Source organism: Rhodnius prolixus, unplaced genomic scaffold, assembly GCF_049639745.1.
Source record: "Rhodnius prolixus isolate KJV_2025 unplaced genomic scaffold, Rpr scaffold_7, whole genome shotgun sequence".
NCBI lineage: Eukaryota > Metazoa > Arthropoda > Insecta > Hemiptera > Reduviidae > Rhodnius > Rhodnius prolixus.
Window position 1 is genome coordinate 30,427,057 of NW_027411582.1, and position 25,489 is coordinate 30,452,545.

General features: G+C 35.0%; 1 protein-coding gene across 19 annotated transcripts in view; it reads left to right on the top strand.

Moving 5' to 3' along the window:
- The window catches only part of LOC141447380 (dnaJ homolog subfamily B member 6-like), a 247,066-nt gene that overhangs the window by 220,549 nt on the left and 1,028 nt on the right, over window positions 1-25,489 (top strand). For 6 of the 19 annotated variants that reach the window (XM_074114881.1, XM_074114883.1, XM_074114885.1 and 3 more), the window contains exons 2-7: window positions 14,969-15,067; window positions 15,641-15,750; window positions 17,409-17,564; window positions 20,254-20,442; window positions 20,659-20,700; window positions 23,264-23,510. In XM_074114881.1, coding sequence (XP_073970982.1) covers window positions 15,003-15,067; window positions 15,641-15,750; window positions 17,409-17,564; window positions 20,254-20,442; window positions 20,659-20,700; window positions 23,264-23,510 — 809 coding nt within the window. In that variant the 5' untranslated portion in view covers window positions 14,969-15,002. Of the gene's footprint in view, window positions 1-2,647; window positions 2,780-3,046; window positions 3,085-8,826; window positions 8,850-14,554; window positions 14,827-14,968; window positions 15,068-15,640; window positions 15,751-17,408; window positions 17,565-20,253; window positions 20,443-20,658; window positions 20,701-22,494; window positions 22,516-23,263; window positions 23,511-25,489 lie in introns of those variants that run through there. The other 13 variants (XM_074114879.1, XM_074114882.1, XM_074114877.1 and 10 more) reach the window with 13 other exon arrangements.

Sequence of the window (25,489 nt, forward strand, 5' to 3'; positions counted from 1 at the left end):
ATCCAGGTAGATTAAAAGTAAAGTCAAGTAATTGCCTATTTGTTCAGGCGAGCTGTTTACGCCCAACTACCAACGTGTTGTGGACGGAGGCGAATAGCAAATATACTTTACTATGGCCTGGCAGATGGCTAGCCTTTGTAGGTTCTATCAGGAAGAGGAGGAATTGGCACTGCACGTGATGTGTCAGTGCGAGGGGCTCGTATAGCTAAGGATGTTACTCCTTGGGGAGGAAAAACCAAGGCCTGTGAGCTTTACCCAAGAGTCGCTCTTGCATTAAGAGTCTGATTAAACGGACAGGTCTGGAGGGTAAGCTTTAGAGTGAGGAGAGCCACAATAGATCCAAAGGGGTCGCAGTGGCGTAGGCCTTGAGGCCGCCCTAGTTTAATCTATCTATCTATACTTTACTATTAAATTTCTCATATTAACCATTAAATAAAATCCAAGACTTAAGACCGGGAATCGAACCCACTAAACCAGTGGTGGGCAAACTTTTTTAATGGGGGGGCCACAAAGTTTAAGAAATTCTAGAGGAGGGCCAGAATTATAGAAAAAATGCATTTTGTGTTAAAGCTTTTAATCATAATATTATAAAAACATTACAGTATTACACCACTTGTGTAACTACGCGGCTAATTTAGCTTCACCTATAGGTTATGCATCTATTATTCTACTAAGTAGAATCTACTTTATACTTCTCGAACGTCAAAACGTAATTATAGCAGGCCATATACTATCCATGTCGATGGACCTTCGGCGGGCCGGATTAAATACTTTCGCGGGCCGGAGTTGGCCCGCGGGCCGTACTTTGCCCATGACTGCACTAAACCATAATAGGTATTGGCTTTACAGGTCTCGCCTCTAACTGCCTTCATCGAATTTGAGGAAATGGATACAGTTTATTCGGTTTCAGGTCATTTAAGATTTGGTCTAAAATTTGAAGTAAAATAGTTTTTTCTAGTTTTTATTAATTAAAGATTGCAAATATTTCGACTTTTATGGGAAATACAATTTAAAAAAAAAAAAAAAAAAAAAAAAAAAAAAAAAAAAAAAACAGTTACAACAAGAGCCGAATGCTGTTTCCACTTAGTTTATAACCCAGTTTGTACCCAGGTTGATTAAATCCTCCACCAACACCCGTTGGTAACTACCCACCCAGGCTCTCTAGAGGAGCAATCCGTTTACTTATTAAGTTAAAACTACGAGGGTCGTTTGAAAAGTCCGTGCAAAAATAAAAACTACTTAATTTTTGGGGGTAAACATTTTTTATTTTTCAACATAGTCTCCTTTTAGGCTTATACACTTCGTCCAACGCTGCTCTAGTTTGTTGATCCCTTCCGAATAATAGGATTTGTCCAAGTCTTAAAAATAGCCATTCGTTTCTGCAATCACCTCCTCGTTTGAATAAAATCTTTTTCCCGCCAGCCATTTCTTCATATTGGGGAACAAATAGTAGTCCAAGGGAGCCAAGTCTGGAGAATAGGGGGGATGTGAAACGAGTTGGAACCCTATTTCCATTAATTTTGCGACCACAACTGCTGAGGTGTGAGCTGGTGCGTTGTCGCGATGGAAAAGGACTTTTTTGTGGGCCAATCGTGGGCGTTTTTCTTGCAGCTCGGTTTTCAAACGGTCCAATAACGATGAATAATATGCACCTGTAATAGTTTTACCCTTTTCCAGATAGTCGATGAGGATTATTCCTTGCGAATCCCAAAAGACAGTCGCCATAATCTTTCCGGCCGAAGGAACGGTCTTCGCCTTTTTTGGCGCAGATTCCCCCTTGGTAACCCATTGTTTAGATTGTTCTTTGGTCTCAGGAGTGTAGTGATGTATCCATGTTTCATCCACAGTGACGAAACGACGCTTAAAGTCTTGCGGATTCTTCTGGAACAGCTGCAAACCGTCCTTGCAACACTTCACACGATTTCGTTTTTGGTCAAGCGTGAGCAATCGCGGCACCCATCTTGCGGATAGCTTTGTCATGTCCAAATGTTGATGCAAAATATTATGTACCCGTTCATTCGAGATGTCCACGGCACTAGCAATCTCACGCACCTTCACTCTTCTGTCATCCATCACCATATCATGGATTTTATCAATGATTTCTGGAGTAGTAACCTCAACAGGGCGTCCAGAACGTTCAGCGTCACTTGTGCCCATATGGCCACTCCGAAAATTTTGAAACCACTTATAAACTGTTCTAATCGAAGGTGGAGAGTCACCATAATGTTTATCAAGCTTCTCTTTAGTCTCCTGAGGCGTTTTGCCTTTCATAAAGTAGTGTTTAATCAACACACGAAATTCTTTTTCGTCCATTTTTTGAAAATCACTCGACTTCCTCGATTCAAACGAATGCCAAACACATAGAAATAGACCGATCTGGCTGAAACTTTTCCAAGAGATGCTACTAACTAAACATAACCTCGATACGCGCCAGTAGTGCTATCTCTCTGACTTTGCACGGACTTTTCAAACGACCCTCGTATTTCCGTTTTGAAATATCCTGTTTTAATAGCAAACACTAAATACAAATTTAGTTACCAACTGCCCTTTTTTTTACGTTAAACTTATGGAGCCTACAGTTTTAACCACACATGTAACCATTCGTACGGTCTCTTACCTTAGATACGTAATTTCCTTCTTTAAAATAATAATAAAATGAAATCATATGTCCCAATTTAATATACATTTTTGGTTACTACAATAATAAAGAATTAAAAATTTGCATACCGTCTGTAAACAAAAAAAAATCACATCAGATCTTCAATCAAAATTTGCGTACGTAAGTTATTCATAATTTATTTTATTATTATTTAAATTGGAAGAAATATATATATATATATATATATATATATATATATATATTATAAGCGCATTATCTTTGGAGGGTTAAAAATATATATCACCGTGTTCACGAAAATATCTTGCCAAGGCTCTTGACTAGAACATCTTCTTTTTTTTTATTGATAATTTATCTGAGAAGTGATAATAATTATCTTTATCGACACAGTGAGTTAGTAGTTAATATCTTGTATTTAATTTAGACAATACCTTCATTTAGTTTGGCCAAACAATCGTCAATATGCGGTGAGTGAAAACCTACCAATCTTAGTTTTGTGATCTTTTGCCCCAATAGATAATTATAGTGCAAAACATTTTTGAGTTTCTAGTTAGTTATGTTTCATATTCGGCAGTTTGTGGCGGATTCAAAATCTTCTTATTCGGTGTGGGAGATGGTGAATCTATAAGATAGTGGGAGTGTTCAAAGGGGGATGGTTGAATATTATGGATGATTTCATTAAAAGATCGATATTTAAGTGAATTCAACCCGATTTTTAGAGAAGAATCTGGTATGAACTCGACCATCTCTGGACGTCAATTAATTTCATCAAAAAAAGACGTATTGTTAAATTAATAAAATGACATCTGTTTTAGCAATTCCCTTTTGTCGTCAGCCTTTGAATCTTTAGCCTGACTTTTCTTTTATGCGAAATACCCAAATCGGGACACTACCGTGTGCGCATTGTGAAATCCTAAGTTCTTCCAAATATTTGTGAACAATTTTGCATTTGCGACTTAATTCCCGTGTTATTCATGAATTTTGAATTTATTGCACTTATATTTTCATATATTGCATTATATTTCAATCAATTTCTGCCTGCAATTCCATTATCAGCGTTTTCAATATTAATTGAAAACGACTAACTGAATATTGTAACGCCATTTTCTGACTGTTTAAAATCAATGGATCTTTTTTTTTTAAATTCAGTTTTCAACGCTGAAACAATGTAATTTTCATATTTTCTTTTATTTCTAAATAGTGATTACTGTGTTCTTTACCAATTGGATTAACCAAAACGTTTTATGTAAATAATTCGAGTTGAATAAAGCATTTTGGATCAAACATTTTACACATCTTGGTAGACTAACATTTGATTTAAGTGATTGGTGATATAAAGATTCAGTTTTAATTGGACTACATCCGTTTTGGGGAATCCACTTAATCAAACAAAGCAAGAAACTGGGTGATTCAAGCTCGAAAACGTATTTAGTTAACCATATTTTATGGTTTACTTCTTCAACTTTTTTTTTTTTGCATATAATTCTGGTTGGAAGTTACCTGCGTTCTGTGTTAGTTCTTTCAAAAACGTATGTTTATCAGTTGAAGTTTTGTGATTAGTACAGCGTTATCAGCGATAATCGCAGCGGTTCTGATAGATAGTCTGACTGTTTTTTCGGTTTGAAACACTTAACGTGTTGCCCTAATTTAAAGTAAGAAAAATTTTTAAAATAATTTTTAGTTTCAACTATTTTATCCGGAAAAAAGAATTCGTTAAAAACTACACAATTTCAGCAAAGTGGCACTTCCGCTTTACCAATTCCCTTCAAATTTAGAATTTAATTTACAAAATTTAATTCCCATTAATCTTACCCAGGAGGCAATGAGGCCACTTATTATAACTTAATTCGATACTTTAGAAAGAAGTTTTAACCCACCACATTTGTGAAGAACATTTACCGGGTTTTATCGTAATTTAGAGCTACATGTATGCAGTGAGCATACGAAGTTTAAAAAAATCGTCACAGAAAATCGATTATTAATCGATTATTTGAAATATTTATTTATTTATTGTTATAGTGGTCTTGTTTGCACATTAACCAATTACTTTATATGAGGGCTGGAAAAAACCAACATATTGGTATGAACAATTACAGTTGGCTCCTAGCGCCTCAATTTACCAATATGTTGGTGGAAAAAAACCAGCCCTATCTTTTCCAATATTCAATTTGAGGAATAGCGCAGCCTCTTTCCCTTCTTTCTTCGTCATGCCAGCCACTCTTCTACTACATTCTGCTTCGTGGCTTCCATGAGATAAGGATATCTTGAGCGCTGCGTACTGACATTCCTTCCTAGAACAACACAATGGTCTCTGAATGTGACTTCGTTATTTGATGTGAGCTTAGAGTGGTGTAATTAGTAGTGTAGTTATGATAGTACTTGCGTGAGTAATTAAGAACTAAAATCGCAACTATGGAGTTTAACTGCGTCCTATATTTTTATTTTATTCTCTCTAATGAATTTGTAAATAATTCGTAGCGCATCAGGATTCTTTATAGCTAAAATACTTTTAGCGCTACAGGGAAATCGTACATGTGTTGCCAATTCCTTTAGATTCCTTTATTTGAAATATCTACGATTTTCCTTCTTTTTCTTTCTAGTAACGCTGTAACACTTTTTTTGGAACTCGGATGACCTTATTCCTTGATGTAAGCTCTAAATCGGAAATCTGCACAGCTTAGTAAGAGAAAATAAAGAACTTGGACTAATCCGCATTAACATGTTTATCCCATTCGATGTAAGCTTTATTAAAAATCGTATATAATCGAAATTAGTTTAAATCCATTAAAAGAAGATTATTCTTTCTAAATCTTAATCTATTTACTATATCCATCATATGATTACTTCGAAGATACAACTTATCCAGCATCCTAATTCTGTCCTAAAGCAGACGTAACCTTTAACGGAACTTACATTCTGTCCGATAAATGTTCGTAGATGAAGAATGGAGATTATTTGCAGTGTTTTTTATTGCGTTTATGATTTTGTTTTTAAATACATACATATCTACAAACATTTTCACCAATTTTTCTTTTAAAAAAACCACCATTTTGGACTCACTCAGGGGTTCCCCTTCCCCCCTGAAATTGCTTGTTTCCGGTTGCCATTAATAATTAATTAATTAATAGTAATTAAAAGTAAATAATTTTTTTTTTTAAAGACTTACATCCAACTTAAATGAGTTCTAAATAGTAAGAGGTTATTAGCTCAATGGTTGTTAGAGCACAGGTTTCCTACGAAGAGAACCCGGGTTCGAATCTAGCTGCTGACAACTAATTTTTTTTTTTATCCATTCTAGCTCACTATCTGGTGATAGACCGTGTGTTTTTGACGACAGTTCATAGGCTCCGGGTTGTAATAACTTCACATATTGACGCGCCTTAAATTAAAAATAAATAAATGGGCTGTTATAAGACAATAGTGATGTTGTTAGTGATATTAACAACAATGCTTACACAATCTTGGCTCTTTAAATATCCGGAGTAATGGACTGCTACCTTTTTATCACCTTCTTGAGTAATATAAAAACATTATTTGTGCTTTGGTTAAGTAGAACGTAAACTAATTTATTTTATTTATTGCCATACAAAATGCAAAGCCTTATAGATGAATCAAGATGTAGTTATTGCAAAATTTTAAACCTTCAAATTGTCCAGTATCGTATATAAAAGAGCGGAAATAGAATAAGGTGTGGCGATCAAAGTTAAATGTAGTATTATGTACATATAGTAGGGGATATATGTGGTAACTAATTTCTTTGCTATTATTGTGGGTAATTTTGGGTCAAGGTTCTTCCTGCTGAGTTCTTACAGTTGTTGTTTTAAAGAGATATTGGACAACAATATATTTTGATCTTTTTAATTTTTGGATTTTGGGATATTATTTTATTAATCGACGGGTTATTTTTCATTTCCGATCGATATGTTACTTAAAGAACCCTAATCTTGAAACCCAAATGAATTATAAGAGATTATCAAAAAGTTCTGTCGTTCTACTAATAATCTTAGGTATTCTGTAGTCTTAACAGATTTTCAATTTTGATTTTACACCCAAGATTTATCATTTTGAGTAGTACGAGGGTCGTTTGAAAAGTCCGTGCAAAGTCAGAGAGATAGCACCACTGGCGCGTATCGAGGTTATGTTTAATTAGTAGCATCTCTTGGAAGAACACACACCAAGTTTCAGCCAGATCGGTCTATTTCTTTGTGTTTGGCATTCGTTTGAATCGAGGAAGTCGAGTGATTTTCAAAAAATGGACGAAAAAGAATTTCGTGTGTTGATTAAACACCACTTTATAAAAGGCAAAACGCCTCAGGAGACTAAAGAGAAGCTTGATGAACATTATGGTGACTCTGCACCTTCGATTAGAACAGTTTATAAGTGGTTTCAAAATTTTCGGAGTGGCCATATGGGCACAAGTGACGCTGAACGTTCTGGACGCCCTGTTGAGGTTACTACTCCAGAAATCATTGATAAAATCCATGATATGATGATGGATGACAGAAGAGTGAAGGTGCGTGAGATTGCTAGTGCTGTGGGCATCTCGAATGAACGGGTACATAATATTTTGCATCAACATTTGGACATGACAAAGCTATCCGCAAGATGGGTGCCGCGATTGCTCACGCTTGACCAAAAACGAAATTGTGTGAAGTGTTGCAAGGACGGTTTGCAGCTGTTCCAGAAGAATCCGCAGGACTTTAAGCGTCGTTTCGTCACTGAGGATGAAACATGGATACATCACTACACTCCTGAGACCAAAGAACAATCTAAACAATGGCGAAGACCGTTCCTTCGGCCGGAAAGATTATGGCGACTGTATTTTGGGATTCGCAAGGAATAATCCTCATCGACTATCTGGAAAAGGGTAAAACTATTACAGGTGCATATTATTCATCGTTATTGGGCCGTTTGAAAACCGAGCTGCAAGAAAAACGCCCACGATTGGCCCACAAAAAAGTCCTTTCCCATCACGACAACGCACCAGCTCACACCTCAGCAGTTGTGGTCGCAAAATTAATGGAAATAGGGTTCCAACTCGTTTCACATCCCCCCTATTCTCCAGACTCCCTCGGACTACTATTTGTTCCCCAATATGAAGAAATGGCTGGCGGGAAAAACATTTTATTCAAACGAGGAGGTGATTGCAGAAACGAATGGCTATTTTTCAGACTTGGACAAATCCTATTATTCGGAAGGGATCAACAAACTAGAGCAGCGTTGGACGAAGTGTATAAGCCTAAAAGGAGACTATGTTGAAAAATAAAAAAGGTTTACCCCAAAAAATTAAGTAGTTTTTATTTTTGCACGGACTTTTCAAACGACCCTCGTACATACATAGGTGTATGCATAAGTTTTTTCCGGTTTTTTGTTTAAAAAAAAACACTTAATTTTCAAGAGAAATTAATTTTTTTTAATTCAAAATATTGGCCATCGGCTTCTACACATTTCGCCCATCTTTCAAGGTAATTTATGAATACTATGCCAGAAAAACTGCTTGTCTTTTGCGACAAACCATTCGTCGAGCCCATTTTCCAACTTCCTCGAAATTGTTGAAGTGCTGCTCTGCGAGCGCGTGGTCCCATTGATGCTGTAGAGGTGATAGTCAGATGTTGCCAGGTCTGGGAAGTATACGGCGGGTGCGGAAGGATGTCCCATCCAAACGATTTCAAGGTGTCTTTCACTGGTTTTGCTGTGTGAGAGGCCGCATTGTCTTGTGATAAAATCACTTTGCCATATCTTCTGGCCCATTCCCATTAATGCGTGGTTTAAAATTAATCATTTGTTGGCGATAGCGTTGTGTATTAACAATTTCGCTGGGCTTCAAGAGTTCATAATACTAAGGTGACCAATATTTTTACAATGAAAAGGAGGACAAAAAAATTTAAGAAAAAAGTACAACGTAAATAAGTGAAACATTTTATTAATTCAATAATTTACAAATTATGCTTACTATAATTATTTAATTAAACGAGTATTTTTCCATTGAATGGATATTTTTTGTTAATATATCATTTTTTAACAGTATATTGGAAATTCCGGAGCAAGAAATACCCTTCATATTGAACTTTACAGCAAGTGCTGCAGCTAGAGTATCAACATTCAATCTTGATTTCTCACTTAGCCAAAAATCAAAACTCTTTCAACTGCTGCATTTGTTCCAGGGCAGCACCACGTAAATTCAACAGGAATTACTAAATTTTCATAGGGAATGTGTTAATTTTTCAAATGGGTAAATATTTCCACCCATCTTTTATCAATTTCAACATGTTGATTTTCCCATTGTTCTAATTTATCAGAATTTAAATATATATTCAGTCTTCTAATTTCTTCAAACAGACAATCGTCATCGATTTTAATATCAGGCATTTCTTTCGATAAAAACTCGAACACAATTTCTGAATACAGAGATTAACATATCAAAAAGGAGGACAAATATCGAAAAGGAGAACAGGTAGGAGGACATTTTTCGAGGGAGGACAGAACCTACAAAAGGAGGACCGTCCTCCCTAAAGAAGGACGATTGGTCACCTTAATAATACACAATACCGCTCTGGTCTCACCAGACCCAGAGCATTGTCTTCTTTCTTGCCGAGGCGATTTGGCCTTGTTGTTGGATGGACCGGCTTCGTCAGGTGAAAGCCACGATTTTTTTTCCGCTTCGGGATTTCAAAATAAATCCATTTTTCGTCACCCGTCACAAGTCGATACAAAAAATTATTTCCTTTCGTGGCGTTGAAGCAGCATTTCACAAGTGACTGCGATTTTCCATTGTGTGGGATCCATTTACCGAGTTTATTGACCTTTCCCATTGCTCGTAAACTGTTGATTGTTTCTTGTGATACATGTAATGCTTCTGCTAATTGCCATTGAGTTTGAGTTGGGTCATCATCCAATAACTTCTGCAATTGCTCGTCTTCACATTTTTGTGGTCTATCAGAGCGCTCCGCTGTCTTTCATATTGAAATCACCACTTTTAAATTGTCGAAACCATGTCTCACATGTTCTAATCGATGGAGCGTGTTAACCATATGTTTCTACCAGCAAACGATGACTTTTTAACAGCCTTTTTCTTTTGATTAAATAAGAAAAACAATGCGTGCCGCAAATGTTCTTTTTCAGGCACAAAACTCGACATGATCATTGAACGATAAAACAAAGACGCTAGTTTTTGGCGGACTTTAACTTGTGTGTGTTTGTAGTTATAAATGTCAGACGAACAAAATGACGTATATGTCAAATTAATACGCTGCGTACTTTTCGCTGGCGCCATCTCTTAGTTAAACCGGAAAAAACTTATGCATACACCTGTACGAAACGACGCTTAAAGTCCTGCGGATTCTTCTGGAACAGCTGCAAACCGTCCTTGCAACACTTCACACGATTTCGTTTTTGGTCAAGCGTGAGCAATCGCGGCACCCATCTTGCAGATAGCTTTGTCATGTCCAAATGTTGATGCAAAATATTATGTACCCGTTCATTCGAGATGCCCACAGCACTAGCAATCTCACGCACCTTCACTCTTCTGTCATCCATCACCATATCATGGATTTTTATCAATGATTTCTGGAGTAGTAACCTCAGCAGGGCGTCCAGAACGTTCAGCGTCACTTGTGCCCATATGGCCACTCCGAAAATTTTGAAACCACTTTTAAACTATTCTAATCGAAGGTGCAGAGTCACCATAATGTTTATCAAGCTTCTCTTTAGTCTCCTGAGACGTTTTGCCTTTCATAAAGTAGTGTTTAATCAACACACGAAATTCTTTTTCGTCCATTTTTTTGAAAATCACTCGACTTCCTCGATTCAAACGAATGCCAAACACAAAGAAATAGACTGATCTGGCTGAAACTTGGTGTGTGTCCTTCCAAGAGATGCTACTAACTAAACATAACCTCGATACGCGCCAGTAGTGCTATCTCTCTGACTTTGCACGGACTTTTCAAACGACCCTCGTACATTAGTCTGATAAAAATTGTTTTCTAAAAATTTGACTCACTCAAATACGAAAAATCGCAGAAATAATTTAAAATTTGAGTTATTCATTTAGTACGAAATGAATACGATTATTTCGGAAATAATTTAAACCCAATAACTGACTAATTCTTGTTATCTTTTTTGTTTTTTAATTTGATGAGTCAGTTTAATTTCTGCAATTAGTTAATTATCTTCTGATATTACGACGAACCTAGATTGCTTTTCGAGAATTTGAAGCCTTTATTAACTTTTTATTTTCACTTATCTTTATTTTGTCAGTAGCATTATTTATTGCGATTATCTGTGACGAAATTTTTGTGAAAATTGAATTTCCCTCAAAATTAAGTAATACTAGATTCCAAAATATACGTATATTCTGTAAAATTGCATTTCTGGTCGTATTCTCAATTTTGGTGTGTGTGGGGGGGGATTTTTTGCAATATTTTTAATATCCATTGATTTTTTTTTAAAGTCCATTTTAAGTTCACTGTTCTATCGTTTCAGTTAACTCTTGTAAGCTATTTTTACTCAGACAACGTTTAGAACTATCTCGAACTTATTCAGGGATTGTATATTTTTATATTATTTGTTTTTTCCCCCTGAGAACGGTTTGTAGAACAAAAAAGAATAATTAACAAAATTAAAAATATCTAGAAATGAATTTAAGTAAATAGAAAGTACACAAATAAATATAAATATTAAATAATAATAAATAAATAAAAAATGTTATATTGTAGACGAGGTTTTCTAAAAAAATAAATTGAAAATAAATAAGTAGATTTATTTTATCTTGATAAGATGTGTATTATTCTAAGAACGAAGCATAACAGAACTTCGTAATCAAATTCATAATAAAATGCTTTAGATTTTTTTAGATTTTAAAAAGACGGGGCTGGCCCTATCCCCACGGCACCACAGCCACACGAGGCTTATTGTGCCTTCCGCTTAAACCTAATAGGTGAAACCTCCCCTCCTAAGAAGGTCGAGAGCTTTCCCTACTAGTTCCTTCTGCACTATAATCTCCTTTGGCCTCAAGGTTCCAAAGATGTCATAGCGCAGTCTCTCAATTGCAACGCAATCGAACAACAGGTGAGAGGTCGTTTCCTCCTCTTCCTGGCATAATCTGCACAAAGGTTCCGAGCTAATAAGCCCTATCTTGTGCAGGTGCTTTCTGAACCTTCCGTGCCCCTGTGAATAGGCCTGTAATCAGAGTAATCTGATTGCTGCCCAAACCTAGAGTCACTTTAGTTCTTTGTTTGCACAACAAGGGCATAACCCTCTTGCTGTGTTTGACCCCTGGAAGCGTCACCCAGTACTTTTCGTGTTCTCTCCAGATCCAGTCTCTGAGAGCCTCACGAACTGCACCCCTAGTGATCCCCAGGACTGGTTCCGGACCAGTGAAGGGAGTATTAGCTCCATTCCTGGCCAACTGATCAGCTATTTCATTCCCCTTGATCCCCACATGGCCCGGCACCCATTCCAATCGGACTTTGTTGTGCCGAGCCAGTCCTGGCCTTTTTACATTCCCAGACCAGGGAAGAGGTAATTCTGAAGGAAGAGAGGGCCTTCAGTGCCGCTTGACTGTCCGAAAAAATGCAAATCTCCCTATTTCTAAGATCCATTCGCAGATTTTCCCCAGCGCAAGCTCTAATGGCAAAGACCTCGGCCTGAAATACAGTAGCGTATCTCCCAAGAGGACTCTCAATGAGTACCTTAGAAGGTTTAGCCCCATACACTCCAGCTCCGGTCCCGCAGGCCATCTTGGAGCCATCCGTAAACCACATGACTCCCTTCTGGCACTGTTCGGTCCAGTTTACCCTCCATTCATTCCTCGATCTGAGGATCACCTGAAACGGAGTCTCGAAACTGTATCTAGGACAGACACTGTCCCCAACCATGTCTAATACTGGCAAAGGGTCGACCTTGTCTGTAATATTCATATGCCCAATAGAGGAGCTAATGCGCCTCCATTGTCCATTCCTCACTAGTCTGTACGCGCCAGCCCTTGCCTCCGCTTGAAATAAATTGCTTTAAATAATAGTGATTAGTCAAATAGAAAGATTAAAGACAAAGTTTAGAAAGCCATTTACTTGAAAATATTGTTTATTTACTTCTTATCGAATTTAGGCCAAATTTTTGTAGTGGCAATATTGAAATACTTCCCGTTACTAGTTAAAACTAAGATAAAGTAAAAAATAAATAAAAATAAAGCGCTAAAGAAAGAAATAAACAAATAAATATCCGTCAAACACGAAAGAAATATGTCTTATTATTAATTAAGGCAATAAACGAGCTAAAGGCCTAAGATTTCAGTTAGTAATTATTAATCACTGGTGTAGAAGGTTCAATAGGGTTTGTTTACTTCCACAACATCCCAGTAGAGTTCAGCATTAGTTTGTTGCCCTATATACCCAAACCAGTTCTGGTTGATACCTTTTTTAGTTAACTTTACAATCTCTTCTTACTCTCTATAAACTCTTTTTCAACGATCCTCCAATTACTTACATTTTAGTTTGTCTACTTGTTGGAAGATATTTTGTTAATTTCGTGTAATTAATTTCAACACCCCTCACAAGAACAGTAATTTTATGTAAAGGTTTAAGAATATATTATAAAAAAATATTTTTAAATCTTACTGTTTATACCCAGATACCTCTTAAATTGAAGAAACGCCTTTTTTCCCCTGGTGGCTTAACGTCCAATTACCAGTAAGCTACAACTTATATAAAAGTATAAAACTTAAAAAAGATCTAGGTCATTGAGGGATAACGTGTAAATCAAAAGCCCCTGACAGTTCTACAAAGGATTGAACTCCAGATTTTGCTCTAGTTTTCCGATTTTACATCGAATAACTACGTCAATTCTTAATCATTCAAATATTTCAGCTATTTCAGTAAAATATAATTAATAATTGACAGACTTAAGCAAAATTAATTAATATGTCAGAAATCTCACAATTCTAGTAACTTATAAAACTGTTAAAGTATCATATTTTTATTACCTTCTATATTTCTATTAAATATTATTACTGCTTTATAAATGGCAATAAATTAAGTGAAACATGATTACCATCATGGCTATTTATATAAATTTAATTACATGTAATATATTAAACAAAAAAATGTTTAAGTTCAAGGCTTATCTTGTTGTTAACTTAAATTTCTTTTTTATTATTATAGAATCTGCCTTTTTAGATATCACGTTTAAGGTCATATTTGTCATAGATTGTTCTGTTCGTTTGAAGGACAATTTTTCTTTCTACATCTATATCCTACATAATATTAATTTAAAATGCTATTGAATTGTACGAGGTTCGTTATTTTGTATTATTTTCCCAAATATAACACAAAAGTGCTGCTACTGTGACATCACTAGACCTTACACCTTAGAAAAAAGTAAATATACTTACTACACCAAGATAATGGTATATATTCCATGGTAGAATGTCCATAATAAGTAACCATTAGAAACGGTAGAATTTTTCTCAACTGATGAAAAACATCTATAAACATTTTACGTAATATTCAGCAAAAAGTTTGATTAAAACAAATATAAATGATTAGAAAAACTAGTAATTTAAAAAAATAAAACACTAAAAGTTTTGAAATATTAATTTTTTAAGATATTTAGGGCTAATTTAAAAGGTTGATTAAGTTCGAGAATCTTCCAGAACCGTCGTGAAGAAGGTTTGTTTACTATTGCATAACCGTAGTTACCCTACTCTCGTTTTCAGTGAACTTTCTGTTCTGCCCCTCCTACAAAATTATGCCCGCGAATAGAGACCGGCTTTACTTGCGCAATTTCACCTTCATTTTCATTTGGAATTATTATATATTCTTATATTATTTGAATCGTATTTTGAAGAAGAGAAAATAATTTATAAAAAAAAAGCATTTAATTACTTAAATTCAGTTGCTCAAATAATTTAAAACAAAAAGGCGGGTTATCGTTGAATTTGTATTTAAGATTGGTATTGATTTGGCAACACTGCTTTCTTAGTGTCAGCTGCCTTTTGTCTGTTACCCAACGTTCAATACGGGTCGATTAACCATGTTAGTAGTTAAGTTGTGTTTGGGCTGTACTGTTTAATTCACGTCTATCGTCTTTTTTACTTTTTATAGTAAGTATAGTTAAAATTTGGTTTTTCCGCGTTTTCAAAGAAATTTTTTTTATAAAAATGTGACCATGAAACTGATTGCCATATTAGTATTTATTTGTGTATTTACAGACAGGTTAGGTTACACTTTCAAACTTTTAAATTACTGTTTCCATAACCAAGTTTTTTTCAAGTGATCATAACGAGAAAAGAAAATTGTCTTTAAATAATGTTTTACATTTAGTGAAAAAGTGATTTTTTTTTTCTTTTTGTTTTAGACCTGGTCAGCCCTTTAGGGCATTGGCTGCAGAAATGGTGGACTATTATAAAATACTAGAAGTTAATAAAGGAGCAAGTACAGCTGATATAAAGAAAGCGTAAGTAACAATTGTACTTTTTATTGAGTGTAACTTAATGCTACGAAGTTTCAACTACTCCAATTCAAAGTTCCAGTAGCATCTTAATTCTAGCTCAAAAAAATGTGTTTACAATTGAAAGTATCTACAATTATTAGTAGAGAATCTTTTGTGTAGAAGATAATCTCTCGTGGGGTACGGTACAACGTGCTCTAAGTACGCTGTTTGTTTGATAATCAATTCCAAGGCAGATTTTGTCTTCATAGGTAGAAAATTAGCCGACTTGTTTAAAGGTACAAAAGAGCATAAACAATTAAGTGACTGGACATTAAAATATTTTCTGTTTGTGATAATTTTTCCTTTAGTTACCAAAAAAATGAATTGTGTACTTGAACGAGAAAAGTATCCTAGCCCTAGGTATAAAATGAAGCTTCAACAAAAGGTACAACAAAAATATTTTCTAATTTTGTCAAAGACCAAAAGTTCTTTCTAAATAACTTGAATCTTCTGAGTCAGTTAATTGTCTATAAATTTAAGTAATGAAGTTATTATTTTAAGTTCTTATTTTAATGTAATTTTTTTGTTTCTTTTTAGATATCGGAGGTTAGCTCTAAAATGGCATCCAGACAAAAATCCAGATAATGCTGATGAAGCAAATAAAAAATTTAAAGAGATCTCGCAAGCGTATGAAGTACTGTCAGACGGTTAGCATTTTTCTTTTTGTCTTGTCTATTATTTTTAATTTTTATTTTGTAACAACTAACCTAAAGCTCATAACTTAATTTAATGTTTAGAAAATCACATGTATGTAATTTAATCTAAAAAAGTAAATAATTAATTTAACGATAAGTTAAGAAATTATAGGATACTCATTGGACTTGTACTTGGTTGTAAGCACAAATTCCAGGCCTTTTAAAATTTTTAAGGTAGACTCCATTGCTTATGTCGCTAGGAGTTTGTAAGATAAACTTCTTTTTTATGATTTTATTCTGAAATACCTTGGATCATTTTGTCTACTGAAATTACTCAATTATTTTGCGAGAGCGGGTTTGTTTGCTTTGCTGACACGATTGTTTTCATTGGGAATTTGACTTCCAATAAATTGGTTTTTGCCGCGCTACGTCGAGAGTGCGGAATCTAAGCCAAATGCGGCTTTTATCTCACATCTACCTTTGAAAATACTTCAGCCGATTCTACTTAACTTTATTATTACTGGATTTTCTAGTAAGTAGGGTATATTATTTCAACGATTCCTATATCTTTAATTGTTACTCAAGAACTCTGTTCTATTCCTGCCATGCAGTTAGGACATTAAGGAAGTGAAATTCGAGTCTGCCGGCGTAATTTCTTTTTACCTAAAGGTAGCATTCTTTTGTCCTACCCAGCTTCTCAAAATCTTCCAATTCTTTGCCACTCTATTTAAAAAGGTAACTTCTGTTTTGTAGGCAGTAAATCTGCTCTTACATTTCCCTGAATTTGGGCTGCAATACTGTTTGCTCAAAGTCTCTAATAAACAAGCATGGTACTCTGTTCTATTCCTGCCATGCAGTTAGGACATTAAGGAAGTGAAATTCGAGTCTGCCGGCGTAATTTCTTTTTACCTAAAGATATCATTCATTTGTCCTACCCAGCTTCTCAAAATCTTCCAATTCTTTGCCACTCTATTTAAAAAGGTAACTTCTGTTTTGTAGGCAGTAAATCTGCTCTTACATTTCCCTGAATTTGGGCTGCAATACTGTTTGCTCAAAGTCTCTAATAAACAAGCATGGTAAGCTAGAAAGACACTGTTTCGTCAACTCCCTTAGCATTATTTTGCCTAAGTCCATTTTTCTAGATATTCAACAATTCCTTTAAAAAACTGTCTTTGAAGACATCCCCTTTAGCAAACTAATCCGCTCTCAGGTCCTGGAACTAAGCTCCCATCTCCAGACGACAAAGTGTCTCCTCCAATCGGATCAGGAGCCTCTCAAAAATCTTATTTCTTATTCGTCCTTTCGGTTTAGGAGAATAGCTATATTTGCATGACAATTTCACTTTTTAGTGTCGAATTACTTAATTTTTTTTTTTTTAAATGGAAGTCTAATTCTTATATAACCGAAAAAAGGCATCTATAAAGCTGATAAAATTATTTATATTGTCCATTACTGCTTTCAAAATGTGCATGGAATCTGTGATTTAGCCAGTTTTATTTTTTTTAAATTCCATTTTATTTTATTTTTTTGTAGATAAATCTTTTTAATTTAACTTTTTCTTGGTGGTGTATTAATATTGAAAATACACTCCTCTTGAAATATCCTCCTTGTTGTGTGCAGTGTATTATATACCGTGTATGTTGTACGGTCTGTCTCCTGCTTATCCATAGATAACAAGAGGAAGATATACGACGAACAGAGAACAGCTCGTGCAGCAACCGCTAATCAAGGTTATCACTATTATCACAGCCATCATCATACGAAGCCGCCAAAGAGTGGGGGCATATTCAGGACATTTTTCCACTCACCTTTCCATCGGTTTTTTGGTACAGTTTTTTTGAAAAATTCCCAATAAAGGGGAAAAAAATAAATTTCCAGATTTTTGTTTTTTTAATCTCTCACATGTCGTATTGCTTTTAATTATTTTTTTGTTTTTTTTTAATTTTGTGTCGGTTGTTGCGTCTGATGGTGCTTCCCTTCAACAGTATTTAAAGTGCTTCCTTAAAGAGTTGCTAAAAGACAGTAATCTCCATTATTATAATTGTGTAAGCTTAAAATGGCGTTGTATGCATTTCGAGGGAATTGATGGATAGGTCTAATTGAGGAGAATAATGTCTTTTGTGCGTTTAAGGTTCATTCAATCATACCATAAAGGATTTCTATTTTAAAATGTGAATTTAAGACGGATTTTAACATCCAGGTTCGCCGTTAAAAATTTGTTGAAGTCAGTGTTTTAAAAATCTTATATTTAAGAATAAAATAATCTTACATAAAAATTATACAAAATAAATTCAATGCTTTTTCCTCATTTTTTCTTAGTTTTTAGAAGCAATCTAAATTTTATTGTAGAAGGTTCAATTTGCTTTTTTAGTTTTTGTGGAGAATATTTTTAAATTAGTATTGGGTGTTAGTTGCGAGCATTTTATGTACCTTAAAGTTGCAGTGCAAGATAGGAGTAACTTGCAGAAGAAAAAAAGGAGCCTATTTTGACTCCTTCGCGAATCTCGCCTTATAATTAGGCTTTTTTTTAAATTAAATTTCAGAGAGTATGTGAAGAAAAGTTGGAGGCTTAGCTAAATCCAATTGACAGTGCCTGTTCAATCCCAAAATAACTTCACAATTTGAAGTCGTGAATGGAGGCGATTGTCTAAATTATTTTTGTTGTAAATTTAATCATGCATTATAATTTAATTGAAATAAAAGTCGAAGCCATGATCGTAAATCTTAGGAAAAACCCAGTAAATCTCTTTGATTTTAGTGTTAGCACCATCAACCTTTTACTAAGGGTGTACTGCCACCTTCTTCCAGTTCTTTTGGGCAACGTGTGATGATTGGTTGGATGGAATTATATTATTTGGACAGGGTCGATCTGATATAGACCGCTAATTATTATTATTTTTTATTTTTAATTATTTAAGGCGCGTCAACATCTAAGGTTATTGGCGCCCAGAGCTTTTTTTTAGTGCACTGCCGGCCTCCGGACAGTGTTCTCTCGTTACAGACAACACTGTCCATCATCGGACAGTGAGCTGTAAGAAGCTCCTAAGAAGAGAAAATCTAAGGGGCCAGCAGCTGGATTCGAACCCGGGACCTACGCGTGGGAGTCCAGTATGCTAACCTCATAGCTAATCCCTTCCCCTACCGTTAATTAATATTTTCACTAATACTTCGGTACTTTGCTCAAGCTTGCTAGCTTTCCTGGCTCGCTTACTGTTTCGCCAGTTTTTAGAACAGTAAAGATGCAGAATCATGTCAGCAGTGGTTGCTTTATTAGTCTAGTCTGTATGGAATAAAAGATTTAAACATTTTGAAGCAACAATTGCACAATTATATTTCCTCTAACTAAATTACTTTGATAAAATGGCGTATTGAGTCCAGATTAGAGTTGAACTTGTTTTTAATTGAATCTTCGACAACACAAAATATTAAAATAGAAATCCTTGGTGTGTATAATTGTTTCTTAAAGTAATTTCTGATTTTGGACAATATGCTAAGATTTTTTGTATTGTAATTTTTTTGCTTTCTTGGATTTTTATTCCAAAGATAAAAGGGCAGCATTTTGGTCTTCAAATTGTCTTGAGAGGTCAATTTTGTTACATTATTGTACGTCCCGTGCGAAATAGATGGATTCAAATATATTTTGTAATGGTCTTTGTGATGTCCACTGGAATTGATTGAATCAGGTTATCGTTTTAGTTGTTAGTTGAAGATAAAATTTAGGGAATTATTTACTGTTAGTATGTTTTTTCTTATTTATTTACTTAATAATAATAATTATTTTAAATTATAAAATCCTATTTTAAAAAAATCTGCCTCAAAAATCCTAAAAGCTTTTGTTATGTCCTGGGTGTTTGTTTATGTCTGGCTTTTTGTTAATAATTCTTTTTGAAATTTTATCTCTTAAGAATTGGTTGCAAAATGACTTTTTTGTTTTGTTTTTTTTACAAACCACTGTGTAGCGTCTTGAAATTTTTGTATTTGAAAACCATTTAGTTGGGATCTGGAATATCTTCTAAAAACAGTTGATCTCGAAATGCATAAAACGTCTACTCAACTAGCGTTCCTGCTTAGTTTAACATAACGTGGCCAAGACTTATTTATTTTTCTTTACCAACAGTATGCAAACGTGATGCGTACTGCATTTTTTTTTTTTTTTTTCTTTGACTAATGCATTAACATGTGTTACCTCCAAATGGTATTGAAACTTTTGTCCGAGCCAGTGTTTTGGTGTGCAGAAAATTATTTGTACTAATATGTCTGCTTAACTTCATCTAGAAACTGAGTTATTGTGCGTTGTAATCTTCAGCAGCCAGTGGGGCAATAGAATAATACAATTAATTCATAAGACTAATTTTGTTTTTTTAATTAATTATTTCATGCATTAATAAATTTAATTTCCAAAAATAATGTAATTAACAACCTCTCTCTCAAATTATTTCTTTTCCCCCACTAATTATTATTTGTATTCAATTTTATTTATTTTTTTTTTTCTTACTATCTGAACTATTTTTACAGATAAAAAACGACGAATATATGACCAGTATGGAGTTGAAGGACTCAATGGAATGGGAGGCGGTGGCCGCGGTCCTGGATCAAGACATTTTGATGACGATATGGACTTCGGTTTCTCATTCACCTTCAGAGATCCTGAAGAAGTGTTTAGGGAGTTTTTTGGTGGTTCTCCATTTGCAAATCTTTTCAGAGGTATTTTTTTTTAAATATTATTATTTTACTGAAACATCAATTTCTCTTTTTAAAAAAAAATTAAGATGGTAGCAGTTCTTTCTTGATCAAGTGTGCAAATATGGTTTTTACTATTAAGTCCCAGTTTAAGGGTAAATTGAAAGAGTACGTCAACTTATTTTAATTTGAATTTAAACTTCAATTTTGCTATTTTTGGTTCTTTCTTCTTTTTTTCAGCTAATAATAAGTATGAAACGAAAAGGGGCCTTAAATCTGCTGGTGAGATTGGTAGTTTTTGAAAGTTTTTTTGTTTTTGTTTTGAAATGGCTTTCATAAATACCAATAACTTTCTAACTGAAATATGTGTTTTAAAAAGAAAGAAAAGTGATCGAAAGTTTTAATTGCTTGCTTTTATAAGTTGGGGTATTTTAAAATTAATATTTCATTTTAACTATTTTACTTGATGATTTGCTTTCTTAATTTCCGTTTTAAGTTTTTTGATTAAGAAATTTATTCCTAAAGAATCATGTGAGTGAACATTATTCCTTGTACTAGATTGGTCCAACTGGGTCTGATGATTTTTTTTTTTTTTTTTTCTTCGAGGGAATTAGCTGTCAAAATAAATTTAAAGCTGTATTTGCGATTTAGTTTAATTTCACTTGTGAAGTATGATCATTTAGTGGGGAACGAAGTGGCAGATTTATTGGCCCGGGAAGGCTCTGCGGGACACTTCGTTAGCCCGGAGCCCTGCTTTGGGGTTTCGAAATGTGTTAAGTCTGCGGCCATCAATGCATGGGAGCAGAGTAAGGCTCAGGAGTGGTGGCTTGCCACCACTGGGCTACGACAGGCGAAGGAGTTCATCAGAGGCTATTCGCCGAGGCTGACCGCAGAATTAATCCGTCAAGGCCGTGGGGCTATAAGGATAATTGTAGGCCTATTAACGGGCCACTGCAGGCTCAGAAAGCACATGCATCGCATGGGCCTGGCAGATGATAGCCTTTGTAGGTTCTGTCAGGAAGAGGAAGAAACGGCACTGCACGTGTTGTGTCAGTGTGAGGGGCTCGTATGGCTAAGGATGTTACTTCTCGGGGAGGAAAAACCAAGGCCTGAGAGCTTTACCCAGGAGCCACTCTCCAGAATTAAGAGTCTGATTAAACGGACGGGTCTGGAGGGTGAGCTCTAAAGCCGGGGAGCCACAATAGATCCATAGGGGTCGCGGTGGCGCAGGCCTTGAGGCCACCCTAATTTAATCTAATCTAATCTAATGATCATTTAGTAGCTAATCTCGTCGACAAACACATTATTGTAATCTGTGAGAAAAACGTCTGTGTATGGCTGCTGTAAAATTTGTGTTTATTCCTCCACTTAGGAAGTAATGTGATCCATAAGATCATGGATTTTTCTATCTTTCACACCCTATTTCCCTTCAAATGTCTCCAAAAAAAAAAAAAAAGAAAAAGAAAACCTTGTATAAGTCCAGTCTGAAGTCTTCGCTGGCCAAAGTGGGACATCTTCATAACCGAAATGGTGTGGTGCCATTGCATCAGTTTTTCCAACCAAAGGTAACCGTGTTTTCCACAACATTAAGAAACAAAAGCATCACTTGGTAACATTCTCCGTTCACTGAATCATAAAACCTAGGTCCTGATGATGCTGAAACTAAAACTGCATAGGAATGGTGTTTGCCTAATGCGGTTATTTCCTCCCTGTCAAAAAAAAAAAAAAGACCTCTGGGACGTTCCAAGTGACACGCGATACAAATTTCGTCACCAGACCCCACTAGGGGAGTCTTACCTTGCATATAATTTGAAAAATGTTGACCGATATTAAGAAAAATAAGCAACCAATTTTACAAGAACATTGCCTTTGTAATTGTTAAGGGCTTGGAAATTCTAAATGTAACTCCTTTTTAATGACGGGTTAATGTGTTAATAAAACTACTTTTTTTAAAGACAGTATTAAAAATATTTTTCTCACATTTATTATCAATCAATAATTGAATAACTCTTTCAAGTGCAATATTTTTGTATTAAAAAATACTAATTTGCTTTTTACCCTTTTTTCTAATTCTAGCTGGTCCTTTCTTTGACGATGGTAAGAATAGAATTTTTTCCTCCACATTGTCATTTTTGTATTTGCTTTAGTTTTCATTGCATGTACACCTAAAAATGCAATTTCATGAGAATTCTGCTAATTTTACAGTGATAATGGAATGCAGTAAATTTTTATTATATTTGAAGACTAAATTCTTTATTGAATTTTATTAACACTGAATTACCTAATCATTCACTGTTGAAAAAAGTAAATTTTACTTTATTAATCAAATGATTGAATTATGGGATTTTCAAATGAATTCGTACGAATGCAGTTTTGTTTTTAAGCTTTAATTTGGTTACATAAAAAAGGTAATAGAAATCCAGTGAATGTGTAGTGTTAAGATATAATTTATATTTTTTTAATTTTATTTATTTTAATCAAATTGACTGACGGCGCTACTGTTGACATTAGCGCTTATTGAAACAATTAACATTTATTTATTCGGTGGTCACAGCTGTTTGAGTCTTGATCGACATTTTAAGATCCACATTTTTTTTTTAATGACGTCAATCATTTTTTTGTAGAGAATTCACCTTTTGCGCGAGGGTCTCTTATAGAAAATAAAATGAACAAATGAAGTTTCAATAAAAACTGGTTTGTGATTGATAGGAGATCAATCTTGATGCGATTACAAACTGGTTATAGATTAATACAAATCAATAATAGTTTTTAGGTGAATTTATTTAGTTACCCTGCAGTCATCTAGTTACAACAATATTTCAGCTGAACTGAACTGTTGTTTCAGGTAGTGCAGGTGGCAGACGTCACCATGGAGGTCATCATGACACCCTATCGCAAATGTTCTCACCATTTGGTTCATTTGGTCTAGGCTTTGATGACATGTTCGCCGGACTGGATCAAGGAGGAGGCGGTGGTGCTGGTGTACAGTTTACTTCTTTCTCGTCATCATTCAATGGACCAACTAATGGGGTCTCTAAGAAGACAACCACCTCGACCAGGTTCATTAATGGGAAGAAAATTACCACGAAAAAGTAATTATTGAATACTTTACTGATTAATTCTAGCTTAGTACTCGAAGACAATGTATTGAGAGGTCATATTTGAGTTAAAAAGCGATCTCCAAGCGTCTCCAGAGTAGTTTTCTGCTCTGTACCCAATGATATGTAACTTCTGCTGTTTCTCAAGAAAAGGATTAACTAAGTAGTTTTTTTGTACGCTCTGGACTCTCTCAAAAAGATTGGGGGCGGTTAGTGTCACTGTTACTGCTCACCGACTGCATCGAGTAATCAATACCCGTAAAAAAAAAGCTTTGGGTGCCAATGCCCTTAGATTTGTTGGAGCTTCTTACGAGGTCTGTAAATTAAGTAATGAGACTGATTTTTTTAAATTTTTGTATTCAAAAAGAATTACAATTCTATATTGTCACCATCAAAATAACTTCCTTCTGAAGCCACACAGCGCTGGAGACATTTCTTCCACTCCTCATAGCGGTGCTCGAACTCCGATACTGGAATAGCCTTCAGCTGGTCTCGGTTACAGCCGTTTGAATGTTTTCGACTGTCCCAAAATGAGTTCCCTTGAGGTGATTTTTCAACTTCGGGAAGAGAAGAAAGTCACAAGGACTCAAGTCAGGCGAATAAGGAGGCTGAGGAGCCACAGGAATATTTTTACTGGCCAAAAATCGTTTATTGAAATTGCTGTGTGACAAGAAGCATTATCTTGATGCAACACCCACTTGTTTTTGATGTTTGGTCTCACACGAATGACCCTTTTTCGAAGTTTTTCAAAAACCTCACGATAAAAGTGTTGATTGACCGTTTGACCTTGAGGTAGAAACTCTTTGTGGACGATTCCGTGGATACCGAAAAGAACAAATCAGCATGCATTTGATCTTCGACTTGCCATCCTTTTTTTTGGGGGGGGGGGCCTTGGAGAGGTTGAAGTTGAGGTTGAAAATACTATCTCCGTAGGCTTGCTGAAGTTTAGCAAGAGTTTCCGTTGCACTGTGCCCAAGTCTGAAGCAAAACCTGATAGATCCAGTGTTGCTAGATCAAACGCAACGTTGCCAGTCTCATTACTTAATTTACAGACCTCGTATTTTAATTTCTTGCCTTAAAAATAGAAAATTTAGTTTTCTACGTTTAGAACTTACATATCAGCAGATTCTCCTAATTTATCATCATCGTAATCATAATTGGTCGGAGACTAACATGATCCGCCGGCCCAATATCATATGCTTTCGCCTACTGTCTAACCATCACCCCACATACGAGTATACAGGATGTCCCAAGCTATATGGATAACGACTTTTTCTCGGAAACTAAGATAGCTAGAAAAAAACTAAAAAATACGTGTTCCCTTAGTTTTTTGTTAGAAATCCAAATTTAATATGTAAATTTTTTTCGGTGCTTCCAGAAGCGATATACAGTCACCAACTTCATTTTTTCAAATGGGGAGGTGTGGTTTTTATTTCAGAAATAGATAGATTGATGTAACGCGCCCACCAAATTTCCTATCGAGATATCTCTTTACACGCCTGATGGTGTTACATCAATACGGCCATTTCGAGCATGATCTGTAATATTAATGAGGAGTAAAATTTATAATAAAATAGTACTTTTCTTCTTATTCAATGAAAACACCGTTAAATATTATCATTTTGAAATTTCTTATAAGAATCATGTTTTCATTCATAACTTCTAAAATATCGCTCACAGGAAAAAAACCGTTCAAGTAAATTTTTATTTAAAAAAATAGAGGAATCTATTTCTGAAATAAAAACCACACCTCCCTATTTGAAAAAATGAAGTTGGTGCCTGTATCTCGCTTCTGGAAGCACTGAAAAAAATTTACATATTAAATTTGGATTTCTAACAAAAAACTAAGGGAACACGTATTTTTTAGTTTTTTTCTAGCTATCTTAGTTTCCGAGAAAAAGTCGTTATCCATATAGCTTGGGACACCCTGTATATTACTTTATTTTATTTATATATATATAATTGAATAATTT